The sequence below is a fragment of the Ammospiza caudacuta genome, chromosome 12 (genome assembly GCF_027887145.1).
Source record: "Ammospiza caudacuta isolate bAmmCau1 chromosome 12, bAmmCau1.pri, whole genome shotgun sequence".
Lineage (NCBI taxonomy): Eukaryota > Metazoa > Chordata > Aves > Passeriformes > Passerellidae > Ammospiza > Ammospiza caudacuta.
Window position 1 is genome coordinate 22,018,906 of NC_080604.1, and position 19,845 is coordinate 22,038,750.

Below are 19,845 nucleotides of genomic sequence, written 5' to 3' on the forward strand. Positions count from 1 at the left end.
CGGTGCCCAGGATGCTCCCGTGGTGGGTACCGGGCCGTGTCAGAACCGCTGCCAGCTGCTCTCGGTGCTGAGGAGAGCGTGGTGACCAGGACGGGCGTGGCAGCCCGGAGCCCACCCTGCACTCACCTGCCCTGAGGCTGAGCCCATTAACGTATTTAAGGAGGGGTAATTAAGGGCGGGGTGATGCAGGTCGAGCCCCACCTGCAGCTTGCCCAGCCCTCCCCCTGCCCGTGGCCCACGCAGACCCCGGCTCGAGCATCACCAGCTGTGTCTGCAGCTGCCCCACCTCGGGGATGGATGATGGACGGAATCGGGGCGGTCTCTGTCTCTCCATTGCCGCCAAGATGGGAGGGAAGTGAAGACACGACCCAGCAGCAAAGAAAAAAAACAAAAACAATGGGAAGAGACATAACCCAGCCTAAAGAGTCCAGCACAGTTCTTCACAGCCTGAGTGCGAAGGGCTCTGGCGCTGTTTGTTTGGAATGGTTTTTATCCCCTCAGCACCCATAAACAGCACCCAGAGCCTGGCTGCAGGGGCAGGAGACAGTGTCTGTACTGCCCAGGGCAGGGCAGGATGCTGTGGGGCAGAGGAGGGTGTGGGGAGGAGGCACAGGCAAGAGACAGCGAATCTTCTGAAACCACAGACAACGTTTTTGAGAAAAGTTAAGCAGTTTATTCAACAGGATGAGTCCACACCCAACCAGTGGCTTCATCTACATGGCATCACCAGCACACACGAGGACCCACTCAGACACTCTAGCTGACGGCATCTCACCATACGTTACAGAGACAACACCAGAGGAGGAAGAGGAGGAGGAGGATGGCCGGTACGGCGGGCAGCAGCCAGCGTTTCCCACGGCCTCCCGGCACAACCAGCCCCGTCCCACAGACCTCGCAGCCCAGCCACGCAAAGCAAATCAGACTCGGGACATCTACTGCCGCCCCGCGAGAACCACAACACTGCTAGTTAAATAACACACCTGGGACACAAAAACCACCTACCAGGGACTTCAGCCTAAGGAACAAAGTGCAGTCATGGCCGCCCCGGGCCCACGCTCAGGCGTGAGGGTCTGTCCAGGGCAGGGTGGGGTGCTGCTGCACTCCCCTCATGGCAGCGCCATGGGGCCACTGCGCTCCCCTCATGGCAGAGACATGGCTGGGATGGATGGGGTAGGGCCACAGTGCCACCACGCTCCCCTCAGCCTCATGTCAGGGCCATGGCCATGGCTGGGATGGATGGCAGGGCCGCAGTGCCCCCACACTCCCCTCAGCCTCATGTCAGGGCCATGACTGGGATGGATGGCAGGGCCACAGTGCCACCACACTTCCCTCACAGCAGGGCCATGACTGGGATGGATGGCAGGGCCGCAGTGCCCCCACACTCCCCTCAGCCTCATGTCAGGGCCATGGCCATGGCTGGGATGGATGGCAGGGCCGCAGTGCCCCCACACTCCCCTCAGCCTCATGTCAGGGCCATGGCCATGGCTGGGATGGATGGCAGGGCCGCAGTGCCCCCACACTCCCCTCAGCCTCATGTCAGGGCCATGGCCAGCAGGGCTGGGCCGGACGGGGCAGGGCCGCGGGAGCCGGGCCCAGAGCTCGCTCTGCACAGCAGACACAGCTGCCCTGAGCAGCCGCCCACAGCTCAGCCACCCTGGCTCCGGCGGCAGCTCGGCCGTGGGCTGTCACAGTGAAGCTCTGTGAACTCTGAAGCCCACACACAGTCTGTGCCCTCAGGGAGGTACCGAGGATCAGAGTCAGTCACTCACAAACCATGAGCGAGTTCCAGTTATGATGCTCCTACAACGTATGTGGTTCAATTTTGTGCCAAGTTTGCTTACAGAAAAATACATTTCTTCCCTTAAATTTACAGTAGTTAAAACTACACTTGGAATACCTTATTACAAAGGGGGAGTTTATTCTCCAACAAAAAGTCTTGGTTCCCTTTTCATCAAACAGAAAAATGGAAGGACTTTAAAAGCAATCACCCCCAGCACAACACAACTGCCCAGACGAACCCATGTGTGCACAGCCCCCAGGCCTGAACTCCAACCGTTTGTTTTGGTGCTCAAAAAGGCACTTAAAGATAAGAAAACAATTGTATTAAAAACCCACAACAAAACAAAACAAAGGAAAATGAAAGGCAATAATTTAATAGAAAGACACTGGAATTTGTACCGTATGGTCAAAAGTAAGGGAGGAAATAAAATCCCTAATGAAGATGGGTTTGCCCTTAAGTCATCTCAGAAAGCATACAAAAAACAGAAAACTGGCAAAGTGAATGTTCTCCAGGAACTAAATGGAAACAAAAGTAATAATTACTGGCAATGGATACACAGCACTCGTGCCAAATGGGTCCCTCCCTCCCCAGCACAGGTTCCTGACCAGCCCAGCCTGGCTGAACATCTGCAGCCGCTGTGCCAGGCCGGGCAGTGCCAGGGCTGCACCAGGAAAGGGGCATGATGGAGAAATAAACACCAACGTGAACCAAACGCCAAGGACGTTCACAGACACGCACACACACCGTCTGCCCTGCCAGCGTGACAGGGAGGGACATGGGCAGAGCTGCTCCCCACGGGCTCTGCCAGGGGTGCCGGCGGCTTCGCTTCCCTTCGGGATTACTAGTATTATTACTGGGTTTATTTTTACATTGAGCTACCTACTAAGTGCAAAGATTTGTTGAGTGGCATCGGCTTTATCTAACTTTAGCCTATTTTTGTACAGTTTACAGGTTAACAGTTACCTTCGAGCAGTTAAGCAAGTACAGCAATATTTACAGGGCTGGCAGAGCGGGGCGTGAGGGGACACGTGCGAGGGGCAGGGGACAGGCACCAGCCGGTCCCAGGGCCTGTGCCCGGTGCACAGCTGTGGAGGGGCAGAGATGGGGTGCAGCTGCGACAGCACAGGTACAGAGGTACAGGTGTGGATGTACAGGCAGTCTTGCACACGAGGGAGCTCCCCAGCCGAGGAGACACGAGCCACGGCAGGACTGACGGGTTCTGCCACCCTGGTCAGAGCCTCCACTGCCTTCTGGAAGCCAGGCTGCTTCTCCTGCAGAGCTGGGGTCCGCAGCAGTGCTGGAGAGATGAGGAAGATGAAGGGGGGACAAAGCAAAGCCCCAGGCAGGGTAAGGGGCTGCTGGGTGAGTCAGGAGGGCTGGCAGGCCCCTTGCCCAGCACAGAGCGGCAGGATCAGAGATAGCAGGGAGGAAGGATGAATGTTAGAAGACATGAGCACGTGACCATGGGGAAGTGCCAAATCAAACCATGGGGCATTGCATGGAAATCTGTACAAGGAAAAGCTGCAGGAGAAGCACGGAGCATCTCTGATTCAGTGCTTACAGAGGAGTCTGGATTATCACACAGGACCATGCACTCCCCAGCCTTCTGCATATTTTTTCTCTGGGTAAAACAAAATGTAGATTCTTTTGCATAAACTCAAACTGTTGTATTATATGGTACAGTACAGAAAGTGCAAAGTATCACCCATCAGACCAGTTTTGTATCTGATGTGGTGAAACACGGCTCATGCTTCTCATGCAGGACAACCACTCTGACCTGAGACCCCTCCTCGCTGCTCAGGCCTGACTCTCAAGAGACCACTGAGTAGGGTTTTGTTATAGAAAAAAAAAAAAGGAAAAAGCACATGGGGAAAGGGAGATGAAGAATCTCCAAACTCTGTAAGTTACTCCATGCTTTACCACAGGTTTGGTCACTAGTCCTTGCTCACTCTGAGAACTTGCAGAGAAGCAGCATTCCACAGTCCCAGTGCAGCACAGCGTCCTCCTCCTGCATGAGGGTGATGGCACACACCTCACTCTGTCCCACTCATGACACTCACTTCACTCCATTCCCTCCATGGCACACACCCTGCTTGTCCCTGCTGCCAGGGCATCATGGGCATATGAAGATATCTCAGGATTCAGGACTGGAAAGACTCCAGCTGGCTGGTCACATGGTCATGTATGGATTTCCAGCTCTTCTCCACAGCCCAGCAGTGAACAGACCCCACTGCATTCCCATCCCTTTTTTTGTTTCTTCAATGCCAAGAGGTACAGAAAATAAACTCCAGGATGGCCTTGTATTGCTTGACACACAGCTGCTGCAGCGTGGGCTTCCAGGTGCACACAGGCAGCCTTGGAAACCCAGACCAACCCACTGTCTCAAGAGAGGACATTTCAGAGCCAGTTTCTGAGGTAAATCTACTGTTTTAAAAAGTCACTGAATTCTGTACACTTTGTTTTTAATATATACTTCTACACCAAGTGTGTTCTCCAGCGCCAACACTCAGACCTGCCGTCTCCTCCTGCTGTAGGACTGCGAGCTCGGGAAGTGTTTCTGCATGGATGGGGTGCGTGCACACCTATGCACATACACACACACGTATGTACAGCACCAGGCCCAGGCCCCACACGTGTTTCCTTCCACAGAGGCTCCCCAGCAGGGCTCTGACCCCTGCCCGCCCAGCGAGGCTCCGCTCGCCCCGCAGTCCCCGCCCTACATGGTGCCCGATTTATCTGCCGAGCTGCTGGGGAAGAGCTTCTCGGTGGGGGTGACGGCGGGGCTGCCCACGCCCGAGCTGCTGCTGCTGCTGGAGCGGTGCTGCACCACGGGCCGCACCGGCCGCATGGGCGGCGGCCGCAGCTGCGCCCCGGCCAGCCGGGCCGACAGCGCCGGCTTGAAGGTGGTCATCATCTCGGAGGTGGAGCTGCTGCTGCGCCGCATGGCCGCCTCGGGGTCCCGGATCAGGATGGTGTGCAGCGGGCTGGCCGGCTCCGAGTTGGCGGCGCCCAGCGGCGGGTTCTTCATGGGCTCCAGCGTGTCCAGCACCACGTCGGGCGCCTGCTTGGCCGTGTTCTGCCTCTCCAGCTCCCGCAGCTCGTTCAGCGCCGTGCTCATGGTCTTCTCAATGTCCTGCAATGCCAAAGCCATGTCGGCGATGTGCCACGGCACCACCTGCTCCCCTGCACTCCACCCCACCATCCTGGCATGCGTGTCTGCAGAGGGGGTCTCTGATCTGAGAGCTCCCAGGGAAAACAGCAGCTTTGGGAGAAGGTTGTGAAGCCCAAACTGACTGCACTAAAGTGCCCTGTGTTCCCCAGGTCAGCAGGAGCTTGGTCACCAGCTCCAAAGGGCATCAAACCTGGGCACCAGGAGGGATGGGTGAACACCAGCCTGCCCACACAGCTCACCCACAGCTCTGAGGCTGGCTTTGCCTCACAAGAGAGGCTCTGCAGCCTCCACTGGATGTACGGGGCCTCTGCTACCCCATGCGCACAGGACAATGGCACGTGGCAGGGACAGACACTGGGATGTTCATGGAGTGAGTGGCACAACAGCAGCTCGCCATGGATATATGAGAGGCAGCAACAAGGCCTGAGGCAGCCAAGGAGACATTGGCTCCAGCCCCTCAGTGCCCATCACCTCCAGGCTCCAGTCTGTCCACAGGGATCCCCCAGAAGGTGAACCCAGTCCAACCAGAAGTGCCCATGCACAGGGAACTAGCTACTGCCTATGGCAACAGTGCTGGGGCTTCCTGTACAAATGGAGAGGCCCTAGTCTGCCTTTGCTTAAATTCACCCTAACTTAATTAAGGCCACTCAGCAAGACCATTGGAGAAGCAATTTAAGGCACCAGAGTCAATTGTTTGAAAAGTCACTCTAGTTAATGTTGTCCTGGTGTAGACAAGTCCCTATTTTATAACACCTACAAAATGCTCTGTGAGCCTCAGGTAACATTCAAAGGATCAGCTGAAGGGAAATAACTATCAAGTTAGCTCCAATTCATTCTATTAAGCTCCTAAGATGATGAGTGAAAATACTCTCCCAGAGAAGTCTCAGGACTCACAAGCCCAGCAGCCCCACAAGATTCAAGGTGAAAATTAACATCATCTGGGTGATCATCTATTCCAAGAACAACCCAACAGAGCTGGGTATGCAGCAGCACTGTAACCCTGTCTGAGGTGAAGGGGCTGCAGGCCCTCCCCAGTGAGCTCCTGCAGCCTCTTGGTGCCCTCCCAGCCCTCTCACCTCAGCAAGAGCTTCTGCTTCCAGGGATTTCTGATCTCCAAGGCTGCTGTGGCGGGTGGACCCGCAGGTGGATCTCAGTGGGTGGCTCTCAGCCAGGGCCTTCCTGTCTGGGAAGTTGATGCTGCCCGCGCTGCCGAACGTGGCCATCCTGCGCTTCTCAGGGCTCTCGATCCTGCCCCTGTTGAGGGGGATCTTGTGGGGGCTGCTGGGGCAGGCTGCTGCTCGGGGAGGGGTGTCGATGCCAGGCCCCATCCCTCGGGGTGGGCTGTGGGTGTCGCCCCCGCTGCGGCGCCGCGGGATGGCGGCACCATCGGACCTCAATCTCACCCTGCAAAGAGCCCAGCACGGCACAGGTCAGCGTCTGTCAGCCCCACTGCTGCATGCTGCAAGGCAACCCCTCACCCTGAGCCCAGCTCAGACCAAATTAGACTCTTCCAGCTTCAGAAGAGTCAGGCAAGAGGGAAAACAAATATTTTAGCCAGTACCAAGAAAGGGACAGCATCAAATCATAAGGGTAGTTTGGGCTGGAAGGGACCTCAAAGGTCATCTTGTTTTGACTCCCTGCCATGGGCAGGCACACCTCCCGCTATCCCAGGTTGCTCAGGGCCTCTGTACCGTCTGTACATGTTAAATCCCCATTAGCAGTGCACATGAAATGCCCTTCAAGCCCCTATTACCCTGCAGTGCTTTCTAGAGTTTTCCCTCCCATCCTGCCCTGCCCCATACACCAACTGTCCACACGTGTGACAGCCACCACCTCCATGGTGACAGGAATGTGAGTTACCTGCCCATGACTCCCCCAAAGCCATAGTCCAAGATGTGATCTGTGGGTGACTGGATGTCGTTCTTGGAGGAGGCTTTATCGTCCAGCAGCGGCCCGCTGCTCGCCTCGCTGTCTGCCTTCTGGCTCAGGCTGTCAGAGAAGGCATCATCCCTGGGAAAGGACACCACAGCAGTGACAGGGCTGTGCCCTGGGTGAGCACACGGATGCCACGCCAAGCTGAACATCACCACATCAGCAGCTCCATACTTGGATAACAAGGAGCTGTACCAGGGCCACCACTTCACCAGGAACTTGGAAACAGTGCACATCTGCCTCCCCATCCCCTGTGATGTGGCTGCCACTGTGATGGCTCCAGATACAGTACTGGTAAGAGAAGCAGCACCTGCAAAGGGCCCTGGGATCTGCCCACAGGCCAGGTGAGCACTGAACAATCCAGGTCAATGCTCACAGGGACCAGGCTGGTGGTAAGCCTGGGTCACACCATGTTGGGGAGTCAATGAGAAATGGGGCCCAGGTACACTGAGGTACGATGTTTAGTACTGGTCTTTATCAGCCCAAATGAGAAACAAATTGAGCCAATACACAGAGGGAGAAGTGAATAGGCACAGATTTCTCACCAAAGTCATTAAACAAACTGCAAAACTGACTGATTATTTTAGGTAACTGAAGTGGACTTTGTGCAAGCACATGATTTTAACAACCCTCACTTTACTCACATGTCTTGCACCACGATGTACTGGTGGGGAATGAGCCCGTCCACCCCGTTGTGTCTCCCTTCCCACCAGTCTTCCGACGCCCGGTGGTAGAGCAGGAGCGAGGCCCCTTTCTTGAAGGAGAGCTCCCGTGGAGATCGCCCAATGTAGTCAAACTTGGCTATGGCTTCAATCTGCTCCACCTCTGCACAGGAGAGAGGCACAGCGAGAGCAGCTCAGCTCAGTCCTAAAGGGAGGCTGAACCCAGAGCCCCTCACCAGAACAACAGAACAGTGCTGCCGCCGCCCAGCGCCCCAGAGCAGCTCACACTGAGCACAAGCCTGCTTGTTTTCAGACTGATCAATTCTTATTGTTGTTCCAGGCTCTCTGGGACCTCTCTCAGACTCACAAACTACTGGCAATTACAAACAGCTACAAAGCAGATGGGGAGCAGCAGGAATCTCCCTCTGTGCATATGGCACCCTCAGCCACATTGGTTACAGAAACCCATTATCCTCCAGCCTGAGATTTTGTCAAGCCATGTCAGATGCTGTGACCAAACCCCACTTACCTTCTCCTCCCTTCCTTATCCTGGAGACAGTTTGTCTGAATTATTGATGAGCAACTAATGTCCCTTTGGGGATCCCTATGGAAATAATGATACCAGCTCCAGCCAGGCAGCTGCTCTGCACCCCACCATCTGCAGCACTCTGCCTCACTGTTTCCCCACTTTTCCTAATGTGAGCTCTACCAAACACCCGTGACTCAAACTGAGAGCTCAGGGCCTGAAATACAGGAGGGCTGAGGCAGAACTTCACTTTGGAAGGTCATGAGCACACCAGGGTCCTCTAAGCCTCTGGGCAAGGGTGTCACAGCAGGAGCTGCTGGAGCACCCAACAGCACTGAGGAGCCTGTGAAAGAGCCTGGCTCACATGCAGATCTGTTTCCAGCTGGGGAACACTGAATCCTAAAGAAACCATTGCAACAACTGCAAAGCAGCAAGAGTGTCTCTCTCCTCATTAACCAGAGTGACCCACACTGTGCCTTTCTTGGGTGGCAGAACTGCTGCCACTCCCCAGCCACTCCTGCCACTGCTGGAGCATTAGCATGCCTTGATTATCTGAGACTGGATCATTTCAATCCCCACCTGGAGATCGGCAGACAGAAAATGACAGCAAAACAGGGCAAGCCCCCCCCCAGTTCCTCCAGATCTGCCTGATTCTCATTAAACACGGAAACTTGCTGGGCCCCGGTACTGACCGTGGGCTCAGCAGCCATCAGTGTGTGACCCGACACTGCTCAGGAACCAAGCCCACATGGAGGAGGGGACACCAAAGGATGCTGTATCAGACCCTTGTCCCATTCCAGCCCCCCGGGGACAGGCCAGGCCACTTCAGCAGACTCATCTTCCCCACTTTAAGCAACCTCCCCATTAGGGCAGTGTCTGGGAGCACCACAGGAGGATCAATAGAGAGTTCTGGAGGAGACAGAGCCAGGAGGGCTCCCACAGCCCTGACACAACTCTGGGCTACCAGCAGGGAGTGTATGCAGGGTGAGGGGGAGAGGGAATATGTAAATCCACAAAATACAGCTGCTCATCTGCTCCACACTTGACACCACAGTTAATCACTCGGAAACCCCAATCGGAGCCATTAACGTGGCCACCCAAGTGTGAAATTGGCTGCACAGCAGCTCCCTTGCCTCCCTTTGCCAGGCCTGTCAGCTCCTGCCTGGAGCTGAGAGCAGGCCTGGAGCTGCCCAGCCCCACGTGCCCTTCCCTGTACCTAGAGCTGCCTGGCCTCACATGCCCTTCCCTGTGCCATTCCCTGTGCCCAGAGCCACCTGGTGCCCTTCCCTGTGCCCTTCCCTGTGCCCTTCCCACTCCCATGGCCCTGCTTCCCCGGTGAGCCCTCCCTTGTCCCCGCAGCCTCGCAGGGCAGATGTGCTCTGCCGAGGCAGGATACAGCCAGGGTATCCTTGTGCTCAGCAGCAGCTGTCAGAAGCAGAAGGTGCTCAGTTCCCCAAGGCCCTTCCAGCACAGCAAGCCCTGCCACGGCTCCCCACCCAGGGCACTGCCAGCGGCATTCCCCAAACCGCCCGCTCGTGGCTGGTGCTGCTGGCACGGGGAGCACAGCGCTGCCTCCTGCTGCAGCCCAGCCCTGCCAGGCAGCCTCAGCCCGCAGTGCCTGCTGCTCTCCTGCATGCACAGCTCTGCTGGCACGCACCCAGCCCCTGCTCACCATCGTCGCTGGTGTGCGGCTCTGTCCCGTTGTCGTGGTCCACCTCATCGATGGTGCCCGGCTCGCTGTGCGGGCTGTCACTGCAGAGGAACACAGCAGGCTGTCACACGGCAAACGACACTGCTCCCAGTGCACTCAGCACCCCTCATGCTGCCCAGGGAGGTGGGGGAGTGCCCATCTCTGGAGGTGTACAACAAACAACTGGATGTGTCTGGGCAACAAGGCGGTGTTTGGTCAAAGATTGGACTAAGTCTTGGAGGTCTTTGCCAACCTAACTAATTCTGTGATTTGTGATTCTCTGATTTCAAACCACAGCAGATCCCTGAACTCGCTGAGAACAGCAGACACTCACACCACAATCGCCAGGCCCAGAATGTCACGTTCTGTTGGCTCTTGTGTCTTTAGCAGAGTTTGGCAAAACTAACACAAAGCAACACCAAGTTAAATGCCCCATTCCCTAATGCACAGTGAGCTGCAGCTTTAGCTCCTCTGCTGCACCAGGAAGGATGGGTGCAGGTGACTAGTGTAAGGCATGGTGAGATCTCAGAAATGTATGAAACTTGTAGAAAATCAGTTCAAGTATGTTACTGATCCTGGTTTGTTAAACCCAGACCTGAATGTTGGGTTAGAATTCCAGCAACAGAGGGAACTGGAAGGTTTGGGTTAACTTCGCGCTGAGGGGTTTCATCCAACCAGCAAATTATGATGGAACTATGGATCTTTACTCAAAATTTCCAGCCTAGGAGGAATTTGGATAGAATTCACCTAAAATTCTGTTTTGCTGAACACACTTCTGTGGATCAGCAGCTCAAAAAAATCATCGGCATTAGTATTTGCCCTGGGAAAAGTTTCTTCTGATGTTTTTTACTGAGGTTTAAAATACTGAGTCAGCACAATAAAATTAAATACCTGGTGAAACTGCCTGTTTTGACCAGTAAGACTAAATCAAACGGTTCAGTGTGCAAGAGCCTCTTGGCCTGATGAAAGTGTTTGTACCCAGGAACCCAGCAGAGAGCTCACCAGTACTCCTCCCCTCCGGTCATGCACTTCTCGTAGACAGGCCCCTCCAGCTCTCGGTGGCTGGGGAAGATGCCCTCGTGGTGAATGATGATGGTTTTGATGACCTCATTGACATGGGCCTGGCAGGACACCGGATCCTGCCCATCAGGAATGTGCATCAGCGTGGGCCCGAAGCAGATGGCCAGGTTGTAGGGATCCATCATGTTCTCATCGCTGTACTGTGACAAGCTGCAAGCACACAGTGAGGAGCTGCCGTGCCACGGTCCTGCTTGCTGGGAAATCTCCCAGCAGTGCCACTGCCCTGGCATTGAGCTGTCCCCTCCACCCTGGCACCGAGCCGTCCCCTCCCCATGCACACACCAGCACCGCGCTGTCCCCTCTGTCCCAGTACCAAGCTGCCCCCTCCCAGGGCACCCACGGGCACTGAGCTACCCCCTCCCTGGGAATGCCCTGGCACCGAGCTGTCCCCTCCCCAGACACACACCAGCACCGAGCTGTCCCCTCTGCCCTGGCACCGAGCTGTCCCCTCCCCGGGCACGCAGCCACAGCCAGCAGGGCCGAGAAGAACCCAAGCACAACTCCCCATGGCAACACCAGAAGGGATTCGTGCACCAAAGATGGGGAAGCCCTGGCAAAAGGGATGGCAAAGAGGAACTTGGTGAAGCAGGAAAACAGACTCACTGGTTAAGGAAAGCAAAGAGGTATCTCATGACCACAATGACAGCCCGAGGCAGAGTGACAATGATCTGCTGGATCTGGTGCACTCTATCTGCAGGGTTCTCAATTTCTGGAACACATGGATAGAAAGCACATCCTTAAAAACCTTTTCAGGACCAGACAGCTCAGCAGCAGAGGGACTTGTTCGAGATCTAGTGGCCCAGTAAGTGAGAAATACAAAAGCCTGTCTCCAGAGGTCATCTGTCAGTCTGGTACTAAGGTGCAGGAAGGGAATGGGGGACATTGCTCCTCCAGCAGGGAATTCCTATGTTCAGACGCGGTATGAACGGCAAATAAAGACATTTCCGTGGGTTTGATTTTAAAATAAATGTTTATGCATTATTCATTTCATTCCTCAACAACTCCTCTGTTCCTCAAAAGCCTGAGTCAATGTGACACTGAAAACAGAGCACTGCTTGATTTTCTAGGGCAGATTTTTAAATGAGGTTTTTATTCAGGTTACCCTTCTGGGTTATGCACTGGATCCTTCTGAGCCCTTCCGCTCCTGTCTGCTGCTGCTCCGAATAGGAATTAGGAACTCCCAGAACTAGGTTAGCTGAACCAGTGCTGAGTCAGTGCTTTCAGATTCACTGCTCTCCACTCACAGGGGTGCAGAGCCTGGAGCTGCCATCAGACACCTGCTCCCTCCCAAGGGAAGGGGGGACTCAGGGCTGTCCTGCCCCAAGCTACCCTGTGTTCTGTAGAGAGTTAATCCTGTGGCTGCTGTTCCACAGGAAGCAGAGGACAAGCACCAGAGCTTTTTTTGAGCAGGCAGATGACACAGAAGCACTTGTTCTGGCTCAAACTACACCATTTTCTAATCACAATAAAGTTCACTGACAACATGTAGCTAGGTTGCCATTTAATCAAAATTCTGAGCAAAATCTGCCCTCAGTATACCAGTATATGGAAAGCTTTGTAGTATTTCACGTGGGGATTTTTTCCATTTGATTTATCCCATTATTGCCTGCTGGTTCTCTACTTCTTCAGTCTGGTTTTACAAAAGAGGTTATTTCTTAAAAAAAACCAACTAAATATAAACTGATAAAACCCTATGCCAATAGATATCTTTTCTGACACCCAGAGAAACAAGCTCTCAAAACACTTGCCTTTCTCCCAGAGCAAAATGTTTCAACTGGGCATATGGAATTAACAGGGTACCAATCACCCTTGCACACACAAGGACAGCCCCATGTGGACTCTGCAAAGTGCCTTTTGACCTTTCTATTGCCCTTGTGCCTTTGAGGAGTTTCCACATAAACCCCCAGCCCTGCAAGAGCAAAAGTAAAAGTTCTTCACCCTGCTTAGGCTGGGACACCCATTTAGTGCTTCTCTTGTCCCAGCCAGCTCTCCACAAAGAGCTGTCACATGTACTTACTTATAGTAGATATCAAATCTTGAAACCTTTCCTTAGGAAAGAGGGGGTTTTCCAGTCCTCGGAAATACAGCTTCAAGACTCCAGCCACTGAGTTAATGTCTCGTTCGTTCTGGTCATCAGCAAGGGGGTCTTCACCTGCCCACAGAAAAGGTTTTATATATCCAGCATCCCCATCAAGCTGGTCTAGCACAAGTGGTTTTCCTCATTTAGTGGAACATCCAAATTTCCCAGTGTTAGAAACCCTCCTCATGTGCAATGGCAATGCTGATTTTTCCTGAAAACCAGTTTTACTGGGGAATTTCAAACCTTTCCCGAGGACAAGGATGATATTGGTTGTTTCTCCTTCACTGTTTCCAGCTCAGTGCATTCCTTCCATTTACAGCACCAGCCCAGAAAGCTGAGGAGGTCTGAACGACACAGAGTGAGAGGCTGAGAGGACAGGCTTGGCTGGAGGATACAATTACACCTCTGGAATGGACCCAACGGCCCTGGATAGCTTTGTACTGACTTAAATCTGTGAAAGGCTTTCAGTGCCCCCGAGATTTGGATACTAATTCATCCTAAACTGGATGTGCAAATCCTCCAGCCTTTGACAATCCTAACACTGCCTTATCCACTGGTCCATCCACCTTCATCCTGATCCTTCCAATGCTTCTCAAGGATTAAAGGCCACTATTCCCAGCAGGACTGTCCCTGTCACAGCTCCCCTCCACTCAGGACAGCAGGACTGCTTTCCCTTTCTCACTGAGAGAATTTTCTCAGCAGATTCACTGGCACCTCCACAGCCAGCACTGGCACCAGGGACAGGGAATGCTGCACGTCCCTTGGCAAACTGCTGCAGGAAGGATGAACAAGGGTCCCCAGCAAACTCTCTTATGGCTCTTGTGTTTTTAATGACTGTGGAAAAGTCCTCTACACACACCCCTACTTCTCTTACTCCTTCCCTGGGTAACTTCACTACTCCCAGAGACACAATATTGGGAAACCCAGAAGGGATAAAACCTGCTTGTGTCTCATAGCACAATGGGCTTTAACACAGGATTTACACCCTGGCTAATGCACCCATCACCTCCCACAAGGATCCTGCTCAGGCAGGGCATCCTGCTGTACCTGCACACCCCAGCTACACACCTCTCTCAAACGAGTTCTTGATGTCGTTGACTTCCACCTGGGAGCCAGGGACTCTGAAGATGCCCTGTTGCTGGAGGCCTGGAAGAGAACAATGCTTTAGGAGAGATTTCTGGAACTGCTGGGCAATACCTGCAGGTCAAACCAGCAGAACCCAGGAGTCCATGCACCAGACAGGCTTGGACCGAGCAGGGACAGCCTGCACCCCCACTTCTGCTCATATTCTCCAACCACGGCCCCCAGATCAAGGTGCTGAAAGGGTGAGGGCTAGGAAAACCTCACTAGTGGCCAGTCAGCCAATGCCATGCGATTCTAAGCTGAGCCATGGAGAACAGAGTGCAGGCAGCCCCTGCTGGCTCTCCCTGCTCACTCCAGCACTTTCTCCTTGGCAGGTTGCTGGGGCTGTGCTGAGCCAACTTACCATACAGATTGATGTAGCGGATGCAGCTTTCTACAACAAGTGGAATGGCCTGTCCTGAATCCTTCAGGAAAGGAAAGGAAAAGAGAAAAATTACTGGTTTACTGCTAACAAAGCATGGGAAATGCATTAAAGACTGCAAGACCAGAGATTTGAAAATTAAAGCTGTGGAGTTTAGTAAGAGGACAGGCAGGAAAGGAGGTGTTACAAACATGGAGCCATCAAAGAGTGCTGAGGATACCGTGTACAGCCAAAAATGCCCAGGAAAGCTGTCACTAAGGTGTGTGAAACATTGCTGCTCCCTGTCTGGCTCAGACAGGAGACTGCCACGAGGGATCACAGCTATTCCACCCCAAAGGTGGAATGCTGAGCTGAAATAAAACTTGTGCTATACCTGGCCCATGGAATAAACTTCCCATAACACAGCTTACAACAATATTTCCACCAAAGGAAAGAGCCATTGTCAGCAGGTTCTAAAAAACCCAACAAACACCACTGGGTATGGAGCCAAGTGCCTGAGTCTGAACCAGTGGTGAATTCTGGCTTCTCCCCAGGCCCCCTGTGGCAGAAGCTCAAGGGGACCGTGGGCCATGTCTGACAGCCCAAGGGGACACATTTCTCTTAGGGTTTTTCCAGCAGAGCACAGTGGCATCTCTGGGCAATTCCTCTGTCTTGCAGATGGGAATCTGGGGTCTCCAGTAAGTACCTGATTCCTCGTTCGTGCATTCCTCCTTCCTCTGAGCACAACAAAAGCAGCAGAGTGGGAAAAAGAGAACAGATTAAGCAGCGATAAGTTCAGTTAGAGGTAAGCATCTCCTTCAGAGGCCGTGAATGCTCAAATGCAATGGCAGCTTAGCAAGGGCCAACACAGACCTTTGGGATGTGCACCCTCCCTCCCAAACCCCTTTGGCACACTGCACCCCAGCCTCAGTGACCTGCAGGGCCAGCCTCTGGGATTTGCTCCCTGCCTGAACCTGTGGCCATCCCAGGAGCCCGAGGACAGGGACAGCTCTTGCCGGGGGCACTGGGCAGCCATGGGGGCACTGGTGACCAGGGGCCATCTGGGCAGCTGCCCATGGCCCAGCTGCCTGTGAGGCTGTACACCCCAAGGGCAGGCAGCCATCCCCCAGAGGGTCTCTGCTAGCACGGGACACTCCTGCTCAGATGGATTTCTAGAGCAGGTAATTCCTCCTTCTCAGCGCTGAACAGGCCAGGATTTAATGAGCATTACTTTTTTAAAAAGCAGTTTAAGTCAGGAGTAATCACAAATCCTAACGGGATTACAGGCTTTGCCAGCGGGGCCAGTACTCCCCGTGCTGGTGCTGTCTACAGACACTGCCCTCGGGCTTAGGGCTGAGCTTGAGGCAATAAACCCCAGCCAGATGATGCCTATTAGTCACCTAATCCAACAGTTTGTCATTACAGCTTCCCAAAGTGTTTTCCCTGAAGCTTTCTCCAGAGCAGGATTACAGGACACCACTGTCAGCAGCTGGCAGGGGATGAGCCAGCTGGGCTGGCTGCTCCTGGTGTCTTTGTGTGTGAGGCTGAGGGTCGCCTGTCTGCCCTCCCACATGGACACCCCTACAACAGGATTTCGACCCCAGGCTGACAGTGCTTGAAAGCTGCAAACACTTCTGGCGTCATTTATCTTCCTTCTCAGCCACAAGGATGGATGACCACCCAAAAGAGGAAGGGGGTGTGTCTGCTGCTCTTTTGAGGGCTGGGCTGAGCTTGTGCAACCTTTCCTCCCAGGATGGGTAGAAGCAGCAGGACAATGAGGACGCTCAGCCAGCACTGCCTCATAGTGCACCTGGCCAGCAGCCATGGGTGGGGTCTGGAGCACACAGCTGATGGGACAGGAACACCAGGGATGCACCAGGAGAGCTATGGAGAGAAATCACCACCAAGGCAAAGCTGTGCTGGCCACGCCAGCTGGGTGCAGATGGGCCAGAGGGACCCCTGAGGATGGCAAGCAGCCAGGACAGGAAAGCCACCATTCCATTCCCAGCGTTCACAGACACTCCTACTGCAAGCCAGCAAGTACCTTAATGAATGTTTCCATATTGCCGTTAAAGAGTTTATGATTATACACTGAGAGAGGCCTAGGTCTCCTCATTTTCTGTGGCTTAGGGGGAAGACAGGGGGGCCTGGGAGAAAATGGAACAAAATAAATCAACAAAACACCAACATAAACGCAAAGACAGGGTGAGATCTCACAGGTTATAACTGAGAATAAGAAATCAAACAGAAGAGTCCCTCTGTGAGGATTTGATGTGTAGCTCCACACACCCTGCAGCCACTGACACTGGTGTGACCCACACGGACACCACTCCAGCAGGAAACCAACAGCACTGATGGCCAGCTGGATTTAACACCTGCCTCCCACCACTGCCAGCTCAGCACGCCCTCAGCCTGAACACGCACCAAGAGCTGAGGACATGGATCCAAAATAAATAATATATCCACAGCTACCCCAGAAAACACTGGGTTATTCCTGTTCCTAAACAGATTTCACTCTGCTCACAGGAAGAGGCCAGAATGAGGACAGTGGGAACACCTCCACAGTGCTGTATCTAACTTCTGCTTGGAATCCCAGGGATGGGGATGAGAAAAACACCACAAAATCCCAAAGAGATTTCTGCCCTGCCCTCTGGCCCAGGCTGTACTGATGTCTGCAGGGGAGAGAACACGACTGCAGACACACACAAAACTGTTGCTGTGAGCCTTCATGCAGGAGATCTCATGGAACAGATACGGACACCACACAGAGCTCGGTGCAAAGGGGACAGCGGGGGCCTGCTGGTTCCTTAATCAGGTGCCTCTAATCAAGCAGCATGACTGTACACTCGTACAGGTTCCAGCCACTCCTCTGAGGGGTAACTGGGGAGCAGAGGTGACGCTGCCCATTGGGAGCAGCCCTGCCCCACACACTGCAGGGACCGAGCCTGCCCCAGCCAGGGCCCTGCACACCCCCAGGGCATGGGGCACGGGGAGCAGGGCCATCCCAGCCCCTCAGGGTGCCACACTGCACAGCCCTGCTCTCTGAGGCTGGCTCTCTGTCCTGACAGCACCTCGGTGCCCCACTGGGTGCCCAGCCCTGGTGCTGGCAGCACAAGGAGCCTCCTTCCTGCCTGGCAAGGCAGCCCAGGCTGCACCATCTGCTTCTCCACTTCTAACAGGGAACGCAGCTTTTGGGGCTATTAAACACAAACAAGGTTGGAACAAGCTGACACACAGAGAGCATGTTCTAGGGAGCTGTTTGGAGGCTTTGCTGGCCTGTGTCTCGCTGTCAGAGCCCCAGCACACTCCAAGCAAAACACTGGAGCTCTGCGGAGATGCTCCATGGACTGGACACGGATCAAAGCCTCCTCTCTGTCACATCTGTGCCAGCCCTATCCCCTGCAGTAGAGGGATGAAGTCTGTGATACAGGCATGCTCTGCACTCATAGGTAAAGCAGCCAGAGCTGGGAGAGGATTTCAGGGAGGTATTAAAGTCCTAAAAGGAAGAGGGATGGCAGGGAGTGAGAGAGTGAGTGGACACCTTGGTGTCACCCTGCCTGAACACAACCCCACCTCAGCTACGCTCCAGGGCATTGCACTGTGCTGACAAAGCACATCCAGGCACATGAGAGCCAGCCAGCCAGCCAGCAACCACACTGCAGCAGAACCAAGGGCTGCCTCCATCCCCCTGAGCCCAGCAGCCCAGGCCATGCAGCTGGGAAGCAGGCTGTGGGGCACAGGGACTGCCAGCACAGGGGCTGAACCCCACCAAGCTGCACCAGCAGCAAAGCAAGCCCCCCTTCCCACAGCCCCCTCCTGCCAGAGCCAGCCCTCCCCAGGAGCAAGAAGGGCAAGAAAGTGCTCACCTGGTTGTTCCACACTCAGCTCTTTCACCTGTAAGAAACACAAGTTCCCATCATGCCTCCACATCAGCCACCAGCAAAGGACTGCAGAGCCCAGCTGCACCCTCACTGCTGGCTCCTACCCCCAAGGAATGGCTTCCAGCAGAGAGAAGCTGCATCTGGGGAGGAGAGATGCCCACCTGTGCCCCCACCATTTAAAGACAGATCATAAACCTGGAGGGAGAAGATTAGAATCTTCTGGGGGAGAAGAGGGAGAGGAAGGAAAGAGGCAGAGGGTGGGAGTAAGTGGCCATCTCTGCTGCTGGAGAAGTAACCCAGCACTTCAGCACACAGTTTCAGATTCAAAGAGATTCCCCATGTGCACTCCCAAAGAAAAGTGGGAGGAGAGATCCAAGGAAATCATGGTTTTGTGTGTCACTGGCTGGGCTGAGCAGCAGCAGCCAGGCACAGAACCCTCAGTCACTCAGGAGAACACACACAGGGGAGGCTGGCAGGTGACACATGGTTTGACCCTCTCAGGTGATGGGAGGATCCTCCCTGGACCTGACCCCAACTCACCTTCTCCCAGAGTTTGCTTCAGCAGGTCGTGCTTAGCCTGGAGCTTCGTGATGAGGTTACTGCCATTCAGATACTCCTTAAATTTCTGGAATTCAAGAACAAAGGGGTGGGTTAAGCACACAGCCCCTAACGGATGCTCACTGCAGCACGGGGGCTCAGGAGGCTGCACCAGCTGTGCTGCAGGGCTCAGCAGGGTCTGATCACTTCTCCCTGCTCCAGCCCCTGCCCTGATGGTCTCTTATGAGCCTGGTCTCCTTGGAGCTGCCCCTCCTGCCTGGGAACGCAGGGAGGGACAAAGAGTTCAAAGCTGGCTTTCTTTTGTCAGGCCTCTGGGAACAGCCTAGGAAATCAAAGCAGCTTTCCCTGCACTGCCAAGGCTTCGCCTCTGTGCAAACCAACAAAGGCAAGCAAGAACTCCCCGTGCTGAGCCCTCGCAGGCAGGGCCTGCCAGGTGCCCCGTGCAGCTGGTGACACTGTGCACGAGCACTGCCATCCCCCAGCAAGGCTGTCAGACACCCAGAACGCTCCAGAGCAAGGCACTACACAGCTGAGAGCACAGAGCGAGACAGAGATGGAAAATGGAACATGGAAAATGGGAAAGATCAAATCTCCGCAAAAAACATTAAAGTAATCCCCAGCACAATTCCAAATGAAAATTGTGATTTCCCCCCGAATTTACAATAATATTACCAAGAGAAAGCAGAAGCTCTTCTATGCATATGTAGCACATCACAAGATGCTGTTAACCACAGGCTATGACCCACACTGAAATGAGGGAGACTTCTGGTGAACCCATGGCTGCTGCCTGTATTTCAGGTACCAGAACAGAGACCTGGGCCCTGCCTGGGAGTGCAGCATGAGAGCTGCAGGGCAGGCACACACACCACAGCCCTGCTTTTGTGCCTTCCTTGGCATGTCATGGCTTCAGCTCATCCCTGGGCCAAGGGCAAACTTAAGCTGTAAAGGCCAGAGAGGAAGACTTGGCTCATAGTTCACAGTCCTGAAGGCCTCCCTGAAGA

General features: G+C 54.2%; 1 protein-coding gene across 2 annotated transcripts in view; it reads right to left on the reverse strand.

Annotated features, from left to right (window-relative positions):
• Positions 1 to 1,898: 1,898 nt before the first annotated feature.
• The window catches only part of SRGAP3 (SLIT-ROBO Rho GTPase activating protein 3), a 66,219-nt gene continuing 48,272 nt past the window's right edge, over positions 1,899 to 19,845 (reverse strand). Inside the window, exons 10-22 of one of the 2 annotated variants that reach the window (XM_058813188.1) lie at positions 18,827 to 18,911; positions 18,272 to 18,299; positions 15,112 to 15,142; positions 14,409 to 14,469; positions 13,991 to 14,068; positions 12,860 to 12,994; positions 11,446 to 11,551; positions 10,765 to 10,992; positions 9,745 to 9,824; positions 7,529 to 7,709; positions 6,813 to 6,962; positions 6,029 to 6,356; positions 1,899 to 4,913 (exon numbers count right to left, since the gene is read on the reverse strand). In XM_058813188.1, coding sequence (XP_058669171.1) covers positions 4,497 to 4,913; positions 6,029 to 6,356; positions 6,813 to 6,962; positions 7,529 to 7,709; positions 9,745 to 9,824; positions 10,765 to 10,992; positions 11,446 to 11,551; positions 12,860 to 12,994; positions 13,991 to 14,068; positions 14,409 to 14,469; positions 15,112 to 15,142; positions 18,272 to 18,299; positions 18,827 to 18,911 — 1,908 coding nt within the window. In that variant the 3' untranslated portion in view covers positions 1,899 to 4,496. Of the gene's footprint in view, positions 4,914 to 6,028; positions 6,357 to 6,812; positions 6,963 to 7,528; positions 7,710 to 9,744; positions 9,825 to 10,764; positions 10,993 to 11,445; positions 11,552 to 12,859; positions 12,995 to 13,990; positions 14,069 to 14,408; positions 14,470 to 15,111; positions 15,143 to 16,449; positions 16,553 to 18,271; positions 18,300 to 18,826; positions 18,912 to 19,845 lie in introns of both variants that reach the window. The other variant, XM_058813187.1, reaches the window with a different exon arrangement.